At 54.0% G+C, this 10293-nt stretch overlaps 1 protein-coding gene across 1 annotated transcript; it reads right to left on the bottom strand.

Annotated features, from left to right (window-relative positions):
• Positions 1-278: 278 nt before the first annotated feature.
• On the bottom strand, positions 279-8560 carry LOC133893213 (scarecrow-like protein 34). The gene is made up of 2 exons (XM_062334187.1): positions 6437-8560; positions 279-1141 (listed from the first exon to the last, which is right to left on the bottom strand). Exons 1-2 carry the CDS (start codon positions 8210-8212, stop codon positions 650-652), a joined length of 2268 nt encoding a protein of 755 aa, XP_062190171.1. The 5' UTR covers positions 8213-8560; the 3' UTR covers positions 279-649.
• Between the last annotated feature and the right edge of the window lie 1733 nt (positions 8561-10293).

Here is a 10293-nt window from a genome sequence, read left to right on the forward strand (position 1 = left end):
AGAAATCGCTTAGGAAGGACAGAAAATCAAATTCTTATAGTAGAAAAAAAGTCCCGGTAAATTTGTAACCTGCAAGAAGCTGGGGGATGCTATAACATCTTCAATTTTGCATTTTAAATAACAAAAAAAAGATAATGCAGAAATCAAATAGTCTGAGTAAGCGGGGCAACTTTAATGCTTAATCACGCAGCCGTTTACTCTTTCTACACGCAAGGAAAGTGCCCAAAATCTGATGTCACAACAGAAAGTGAAATTCACAAGACATATACCTCAACGCATGAAAAGCCAAACAAATAGTCCATAAATTGCTTGTCAGCTACAGAACAACACACAGCCATACTAGCACAAAAAAACCTAGGGATCTTCAGTTTGTTGTACATTAACACAAGCTCTGCACCAACATTACCTAGAACTATATCTAAAGATCCCATGTATCTCTAAGCAGCAACAAGGCCACCTAATTAAGCATCTAATTTTACAAGACATTGTTATGCATGTTCTTATTCCTAGCTTATTAATTTCACCTCTTCTCCAAACCATCTTGAAATGAAGTCTGCTGAACCACAGCTACTTGACATTGCTAAACACAGAAACATAAATATATCTACCATCATCAATATCTATATCCCGAATGGATGCAGAAGTGCAGCTACAATTCTGAGATAGCTTCATCTGCTACCCATGTTGACATGGCATAGAGTATGCGCCCCTTCCACCCTTGCAGGAACCACTGGTGATCCACGTCAATGACAAAGTCCTTGTGGTACTGGTTCTTGACCTTCTCCCTCAACATCTCAACAATATCTGGATACAACGGCAGCTGCCTAAGTCGTGCCCGGTGGTTCCGCACCTGCCATTGCTTATATGTCTCAGGGCGCTCCACCCTGTCCGAGCCCTCACAAGCGATGACATTCAGAGCACACCGGCGAATGAGGTCACGCTCAACCAGCAAGCGTTCGTCACAGTCCCGTGGGGCCGTAGCATCAAGCATGTCAAACATTGCAGAGTAATAGAACAGTGCCTCCCGGAACCGTGTTACAAAGAATGGCACGCTACATGAGCCATTCAAAACACAAAGGATAAACACATCTGGCCGCATCTTCTGGATGTTACTGAGGACCACATCCCTAGGGCTTGGGCTATATATTGTCAGTTAAGCCATGCGCTGTAGTCTAGCTAAGTTAGTTGCATTGCACGTTTAAGTTTCAGTCTTGCATGCGCCGAGCTCCAACCTGTGGACAGCCGTGCGCATAGGAGGTAGTGATGGCGAGAATAGCTCCCGCACGACCTGAACATCCGGTGATGGGCGAACGCCGCGGACGTGGGGATGGACGCGTCGTGCGCGCGGTGTGCGGACAGCCACCTGAAGTTCTTCTTTCAAGTTTTGTAATCCGAATAAATATAGACATCAATATACACAGAACAGCTGCCGTTCTTAGTAGCACCAAATCCCGTGTCTTGGTTTCCATTGTGTTCGCGTGAGTTGAGTTTGAGTTCATCGTCTCCGGCAACGTTCAGCGCACGCCGGCGGCGTTCACCGTCGAGCCGGGCCTGACAAGTGGTATCAGAGCCATTCCTCGGCAGTCGCGCAAGCCATGGTGTCTCCTGCGCCACGCCGAGAGAGTGCTCCTGCCGGCGGTGACGGGACGCTAGGCCACCCAGGCGGCGGCCGAGTCCCTCCGCGTCGCTCGCAGTCTCCCAGCCGGTCGCCGCCACGACGTTCGCGCAACCGAGGAGGGCGTCAGCCGCATCCTCGGGAGGTGGTGGTGGAGCGCGTCGTCAGGGAGTCGGGCGGCTCCAGCAACTGGCCGCAACTCACTCGAACCAACTACCATGAGTGGTCCCTTTTGATGAAGCTCAAGCTCCAGGCGCGGTACCTGTGGGACGTCGTCGCGCACGGTGACGGCGAGTACCACGACGACCGGACGGCCCTGGACGCGATCTGCAGCGCCGTGCCTCAGGAGATGATCCCGTCGCTCGCCACGAAGGCGTCGGCGCGTGAAGCCTGGGAGGCCATTGAGACACTGCGGATCGGTGATGATCGGGTGCGGACGGCGACGGCGCAGAACGTCCGTGCCGAGTACGAGGCAATCGCCTTCCGCGACGGCGAGACGATCGAAGACTTCGCACTCCGCCTCTCCAACATCGTCCAGCGCCTGGAGACGCTGGGAGATCCCGAGCCGAACCCCAAGGTGGTGCGGAAGTACCTGCGCGTCGCCCGCCCAAGGTATAAACAGCTCGTTGTTTCCATCGAGACCATGCTCGACATCTCGCAGCTCTCGATCGAGGAGATCACCGGCAGACTGAAGGCTGCGGACGACGTCGACACCCCACCGCCGCCTCAGGCTGTCGGTGGCAAGTTGCTGCTCACGGAGGAGCAGTGGCTCGAGAGGTACAAGAAGCAGGACTCAAGCCGCGGCGGGTCCAGCGCAGGAGGTCGTGGCAAGCGCCGCGGCAAGCCGCGCGGCCGCGGAGGCAGCAGCGGCGGTTCCGACGCGCGCAGCAGTTCGGGTTCAGGCTCCACGCGGGCTGGACCGGACGACATCTGCAAACGATGCGGGAAGAAGGGCCACTGGGCTCAATACTGCCGCGGGAAGCTGAAGGTGGAAGAACAGGCCCACGCGGCCCAAGATGACGAACCCACCCTGATGTATGCCTGTGGTGTGGTGGAGGAGATCCAGCCCTGTGCGTCCATCGACGGCGATCATGGCGGCATCACCGGCGGCTCTCCACCGCTGGAGGTGGTGGAAGCCAAAGTCTTCGCCGCATTCGACGCGGCCGAAGGACACGACCCGAAGCGCTGGGTGGTGGACACGGGCGCCACGAACCACATGACCGGGTCGCGCGCCGCCTTCTCCGACCTCGACACCGGCGTCGTCGGCACTGTTCGGTTCGGCGACGGCTCCGTTGTCCGAATCGAAGGCCGTGGCACCATCCTCTTCGCCTGCAAGAACGGAGAACATCGCACCCTCGCCAACGCCTACTACATACCGAACCTCACCACCAACATCATAAGCGTCGGCCAGCTCGACGAGGTGGGGTTTCAGGTGCTAGTGGAGAAGGGGATCATGAGGATCCACGATGAAGAGCTTCGCCTCCTCGCCAAGATTCATCGGAGCCCGAGCAGGCTGTACGTGCTCGACGTCGACATTGCACGGCCAGTCTGCTTGGCGGCTCATGCGAAGGAGGACGCCTGGCTCTGGCATGCCAGGTTCGGGCACGTCAACTTCGGAGCTCTCAGGAGAATGGCGCGGGAGGAGCTGGTGCGCGGCATGCCGCTGCTCAATCAGGTCGAGCAGCTGTGCGACGCCTGCCTGGCAGGGAAGCACAGACGCACGCCGTTCCCGCAGCAGGCAAGAGGACGCTCCACGGAGGTCCTCCAGCTCCTTCATGGTGACTTGTGTGGTCCCATCACCCCACCAACGCCGAGCGGGAATCGGTATTTTCTCCTTCTGGTGGATGACTATTCCAGGCACATGTGGATTGCCCTGCTACCAAGCAAAGATGGCGCGGCGGCAGCGATCAAGCGAATCATGGCTGCAGCGGAGAGGAAGACCGGGAAGCAGGTTCGTGCACTTCGCACGGATCGTGGTGGCGAGTTCCTGGGAAGTGACTTCGAGCAATACTGCGCTGAGATAGGTCTCAGGCGTGAACTGACGGCGCCCAATTCACCACAACAGAACGGTGTGGTAGAGCGAAGGAATCAGTCCGTGGTCGGGACTGCTCGCTGTATGCTCAAGGCGAAACACCTTCCTGGCGTGTTCTGGGGCGAAGCTGTGACGACGGCAGTCTATCTGCTGAATCGCAGCTCGTCAAAAAGCATTGGAGGCAAAACCCCCTATCAGCTCTGGACCGGGAACGCACCAGCAGTCGAGCACTTGCGGACATTTGGGTGTGTCGCGCATATGAAGATCACTACTCCGGGGCAAAAGAAACTGGATGATCGCAGCCGACAAGTCATTTTCGTTGGGTATGAACCAAGGTCAAAGGCCTACCGTCTGTTTCATCCAGCAACTCGGCGGGTACACGTCAGCCGAGATGTCATCTTCGATGAAGGAAGGCACTGGAGTTGGGAGGGCGAGTACCCTGAAGACGTCAACGGTTTCACCATCGAAGAAGGGGCTACAGGCTTTCCTGAGGTGGTGACCGTGACTGCGTCCTCGACACCGGCGGCTGGAGCGACCCCATCAGGAACACCTGCACCAAGCTCGACGTCGCCCGCGCGGACGCCCTCGCCCCCTGCACCAGACCACGACATCATACCCCAGACGCCGAGCTCCCCAGTTCAAGCGGCTGGGCAGGGCCTGGAGTTCGCCACGCCACCAGAAACAGACGACATCGAGCTTGACAATGATCACGATGATGCTCCTCTTCGTTTTCGCAGGGTTGATAACGTCCTTGGCTCGGCTTCTCCACCCGGGCTGGCACGCCGTGAGACGGTCGAACAACTACTGCTCGCAAGTGATGCAGAACCGTCCACGTTCGCCGAGGCGCAGCAACATGAATGCTGGCGACACGCAATGCTCGACGAAATGACGGCGATCGAGGCGAACGGGACCTGGGAGCTTGTCGACCCACCACACTGTGTGCGACCCATCGGTCTCAAATGGGTCTACAAGGCGAAGAAGGACGCAGCCGGGCTCATCTCCAAGTACAAAGCCCGGCTGGTCGCGAAGGGCTACGTCCAGAGGCAGGGCGTGGACTTCGATGAGGTGTTCGCTCCGGTGGCGCGTCTTGAGTCCGTGCGGCTTCTCCTCGCGCACGCCGCGAACGAAGGCTGGGCTGTCCACCATATGGACGTGAAGTCAGCCTTCCTCAACGGTGAGCTGCAGGAGGAGGTGTACGTTGAGCAGCCGCCGGGGTTCATTCTCAAGGGACATGAAGGCAAGGTGCTACATCTCATCAAGGCGCTGTATGGGCTTCGTCAGGCTCCTCGAGCATGGTACGCGAAGCTGGACAGCTCCCTCCTCGGCCTTGGTTTCAGACGCAGCGACTCCGAGCACGCAGTATACCTGCGCGGTGAAGGTGCACGTCGCCTTGTTGTTGGAGTATACGTCGACGATCTTGTGATCACAGGCGGGAACGCAGAAGACATCAACAAATTCAAGCAGCAGATGAAGGCAACGTTCCAGATGAGTGATCTGGGACTACTACACTACTATCTTGGGTTGGAGGTGTCACAGACCAAGGATGGCATCACTGTAGGACAGAGCGCGTACGCAGCTAAGATCCTTCAGAGTGCAGGCCTGACTGGATGCAATCCCAGCTGCATTCCCATGGAGCCGCGTCTCAAGCTGAGCAAGAAGAGTGCGGCACCAGCTGTGGACACAACGGCGTACAGGAGCATCGTGGGCTCGCTGCGGTACTTGGTTAACACCAGGCCAGACCTGGCGTTCTCGGTGGGTTATGTGAGCAGGTTCATGGAGGAGCCAACCACCGAGCATCTGGGAGCCGTGAAGAAGGTGCTGCGCTATGTTGCCGGCACCCTGAACTACGGCTGCTACTACACCAGGAAGAAAGACAGTGCTGAACTAGTTGGGTTCAGTGACAGCGACCTCGCCGGGGATGTTGACACTCGCAAGAGCACAACCGGCGTCGTCTTCTTCTTGGGGAACAATGCTATCACCTGGCAGAGTCAGAAGCAAAAGGTTGTGGCCTTATCGTCATGTGAGGCTGAATATATAGCTGGAACAACTGCTGCCTGCCAGGGAGTTTGGCTGACGCGCCTGCTTGGTGAGCTGAAGGGAGAAGCTCAAGGCGCGGTCAGGATCAACATCGACAACGAGTCTGCCATCCAACTCAGTAAGAACCCTGTTTTCCACGAGCGCAGCAAGCATATAGATGTAAGATTTCACTTCATTCGAGAGTGCATCGAGGAGGGCAGGGTGAGTGTTGCTTCTGTTAGCACCACTGAGCAGTTGGCGGATATTATGACGAAGGCATTGGCAAGGGAGCGGTTCTGTGAGCTGCGCACCAAGCTGGGTCTCGTCAAGCTCAAGTAGAGTGCGCATGGCTTAGGAGGAGATTTGTCAGTTAAGCCATGCGCTGTAGTCTAGCTAAGTTAGTTGCATTGCACGTTTAAGTTTCAGTCTTGCATGCGCCGAGCTCCAACCTGTGGACAGCCGTGCGCATAGGAGGTAGTGATGGCGAGAATAGCTCCCGCACGACCTGAACATCCGGTGATGGGCGAACGCCGCGGACGTGGGGATGGACGCGTCGTGCGCGCGGTGTGCGGACAGCCACCTGAAGTTCTTCTTTCAAGTTTTGTAATCCGAATAAATATAGACATCAATATACACAGAACAGCTGCCGTTCTTAGTAGCACCAAATCCCGTGTCTTGGTTTCCATTGTGTTCGCGTGAGTTGAGTTTGAGTTCATCGTCTCCGGCGACGTTCAGCGCACGCCGGCGGCGTTCACCGTCGAGCCGGGCCTGACATATATATCGATGCCCTCATCCATCAAATTTCCAAACTGGATGATACTATTGACGATGAGTACCTCATCAGGGTCAATGTTCAGATCATCTACACGAACCATATCCCACTTCACCACGATGCTGCGGAACTTGAATGACACGCCAAATTGGCGGGCGCAATTGCTGAGCCGGCGCCCTGTCTCCTCAATTGGATCAGCTGGACGGAGCCCAGGCTGGGAGAGGACAATGCTGGTGATCCTCACCTCCGGTGGCCCACACTCCCAAGTAGCAAAGAGGGCCAGCAAACTTGTCCACTGGAACCCATATTGCTCACCATAATCCACAATGTGCACCTTTTTCCTCCCAGCAATCGCCTTGCAGATGGTCATGTTGGAGAACCTGTACGCCGTCATTCTGAAGCAGCAAGCTGCCAGGTACAGTTGGTGCGCTTTGAGGAGCTCCACGACCGACGTTCGCTTTGTCATGAGCGACTTGCACACCGTGCTCCCCGTGCCTGCCAGTCGTGCCTCCAGTCCCTCGGCGAAACAATGTGCCAACCTTTGATTGGCGTCTCCCCCTGGCGAGGAGTGCTGCTTGATTTGCAAAAGCAGTTCGGTCGCACTCCGGCGGTCGTCCATGGACACGGCCTGTGCGCAGTGGATAAGCAATGTGCTCAAGTCCACAGCCTCATTTGAGCTCTGCCTTCCCTGCGCCAACTTCCCATTGCCCTTCCTGGTGTTCTTCTCAGCCTCGCGGCCCATAGTGATGCGCAGGCCCTTCATTTTCTCGAGACACATGTCGTATACATTGATAATCATTTTGTCAACCATCTCCCCAGTTTCCCCCGGCTCGGGCACCATCACCTTGCTGTTCCTGCCCGCCTCGGCTTCCAAGTCATCCCAATTATGCTTGTTCTTGCGCCCCCTGCTATTACCTCTTTCTGGGAACATTGACATTCCATCCACCACCCCCTTCTTCAGTTGGCCGGCGGCAAAGACACGCGACAGCTTGCCGTCTCCAGGCAGGTGCTCCCGGGAGGTGGCCTCGAGGTCGATGAGGAGGCTGTTGTTGGTGGGCAAGAACTTCTTGGCCTCTTCCATGCCCTTGAGGAACGCCAGGTTGAGCATGTCCATGTTTACCCTGTGCTGGCTACTGAAGAAGGCAGAGGCCAGCGCGCCGTGTTCCCCATCCGCAGCAGGCAAGGTAGTGATCGTCTCCTCCTCCGCGCCATCCAAGAATCCCGAACTCTGGATGGCCGCGCCGCCGCCATTCAGGAATGCGCTGGCCTCGTCTACAATCTGATGGAATCCCGCGCTGGCGCCGTCCTGCTCGGGCAAGAAGAGTTGGCTGACATCGTCGGCGGTGAAGCCGTTGAGTCCGACTCCCATGTTGCGGTATGGAGGGGACAGGAGCAGCTGGGAGAGCTCAACTGGGTCGTAGGGCCAGGTGGCGTTGGCGAATGTGGGGGCGTCGGAGGAGGACGGCGAGAGGGTGAAGGTGCCACATCCGTTGATGGTGGCGGCGTCGGAAGAGAAAGCCGTGGCGGTGTCGGAGAGGATCTGTGCGAAGGGCTGCTGGGCGGTGAGGAGCGCGGGGTTATCAGGGTACTTGTCGTCGATGTCCTCTTCCATGAGCATGCGCGAGATGAAGGGTTGGACGAGGTCGTCCGACGATGCCAGGTCCTCGCCATCTGGACGGGGCGTCAGGGGGAGGTTGAGGAAGATCGAAGGGGAAAAGGGCTCGGGGTCAGCGAGGAAACCCCCTTGCCCCAGGAACTCCTCCGGCGTGGCGGCCATGGCTGGCCGGCCGGCGATAAAAGTCCGATTACAACTCCTCACTGGTGGTGGTGATGGTGGTGGGACCGTGGGTGTGGTGATGAACTGATGATGTTGTAACTTGTGTGACAAGAAACATGGAATGGATCGATGGGAGGGGAAGGCACGGGTGCAGAAAAATCAAAGCTTCGATCCAGAGGGAGCTGGACACCGGGGCGGGACGGGAGGGACACAGGTGAAGAAGAAGGTTCCGGGAAGGCAGTCAGATGCGACTGCCACCTTGGCGACCATATGAGAGTGATGGCTTCTCTCTTCTGTTGCCCTGCAGTGGACGAAGGAGACCAAGGAAGACGAAACGCAGCTACTCCTAAAATGTAGCGACACTTTCCCCCGATCCAGTACTACTTTTAGTTCTCAAACAACCATTTTGCCTTTCGTTTACGAATTTCTTTCTCCGATCTCTATCCGCACAGTCATATATGCAGTATGTATATTTGTCTTTCATTGGTTTTCGACTGGTGAGGAAAATTACTAGCGGAAACACTGACTACTGTCATGGTCTAAATTTAGTACAGTACTGGCTGTCCTATGGTCCATTCGCTGTGCATCATGCTCCTAAACATACATAATTATACACTTAATTCTGACTTTGTTCCATATGCATCTGAAAGGCTATAATAACATATAAACGGATGGACAGAACGGAAGATTGTACCACATTCAAATCTATGTATGTCAGCCACTAATATTAAAATTATCCACGTTTAGTCAGTGTTTCTCCCATGCTCCTCACAGGGACTGAAAAACCAGAAACTGGTACTCTCAGCCTGCAAAGTAAATAAATAGACACAACATATGTATGTTTTCTGCCCACAAAGTAAGAGGCATATGTATGTTTTCTTCCCACAAAGTGAAACAACCATCTTTTGGCAACAGATGAAACAGCAGACATGTACTGATTACTGCACTGCACCTGGTTTATGATTACTAAATAAAAGTATGGTTTTATGTGCAAATTTACATACCATACACTTCAGTTTAGTTGCAGATGCATCTGAAAAGGCTATATAACGGATGGACAGAGCCAAAGAGAGACCAAAACGTTACCTGCTTCTAATAGATGTATGTTAGGCTGTAATAATCAAATCATCCACATTCAGTCAAGTGTTTCTCCCGTGTTCCAAACACTGGCACTCCAAATCTGAAGAATGAACATATAGACACGACATAGATGTATAAAGTATGAGACTGTGCGACTGATCATTGAGAGAGAGATCGCCTAAAGGAAAAACCACAGGGAAAGAAATGACTAACGCAAGCAAGAAGCATCTGGCCTGTGAACACAAGCCTATTCACTGCTACTCTGATGCCTGAGCTCAAAGTTCATATGAGAATCCTGACAGATTCAGCGATTGGCCTCCGGTTAACTAACAGACACCAAACTTACAGACGTGCAGCTGTGAATCTTTCTTGGTTCTTACTAATCTTATTCATCGGTAGTAACTCAGTATCAATATGATGATGAAGGATCAATGCAAACTTACAGAGGCCATATGGTCTCCATCTCTGTTCAGAAACCATCACAGCCATAAACTTCATAATCCATTATGTATCATCAAGCAGATGCCAGCCATCAGCTCTTCTCAAATACCAGAAACACCACTTAATCTTGAATCTGGCCACCTCTTTTAGCTGTACCTATCTGAATGAAAAATATAAAGAAAAATGTTCAGCAGAAATTGCCTGGAAGAGTCGGAAAATCAAATTCTTTTGTAAGAAAAAGTAGTACTCGTCACCCTAAATTTGAAACCTGCAAGAAACTAAAGGAACTCCTCCAAAAAACAAGAAGTAGTACTCGTCATGGTAAATTTGAAACCTGCAAGAACTGTAGGAAATCCTCCAAAAAACAGTAAATTTGAAACCTGCAAGAAACTGGAGGAACTCCTAAAAAAAGTAGTACTTGTCGCGGTAAATTCGAAACCTACAAGGAACTTGTAATACCCGAAAAAAAAAGAAATTCAAGTGTTAATCGTGGACCCGCAAGGAGTATAACTTTGACCTTTTGAACCGTTGCTCGGATGGACGATTAGAGACCGTGGATG

This window comes from Phragmites australis, chromosome 15, assembly GCF_958298935.1.
Source record: "Phragmites australis chromosome 15, lpPhrAust1.1, whole genome shotgun sequence".
In the NCBI taxonomy this organism is placed as follows: Eukaryota; Viridiplantae; Streptophyta; class Magnoliopsida; order Poales; family Poaceae; genus Phragmites; species Phragmites australis.

What these genes read in the sequence shown, in the direction of transcription:
- LOC133893213 (XM_062334187.1), bottom strand. Translation starts at nt 8,212, where the DNA reads ATGGCCGCCACGCCGGAGGAGTTCCTGGGGCAAGGGGGTTTCCTCGCT. An exon ending in ATGAGGGCATCGATATATAT is followed by an intron (nt 1,142 to 6,436) that starts GTCAGGCCCGGC and finishes CTGACAATATAT; the next exon opens with AGCCCAAGCCCTAGGGATGT.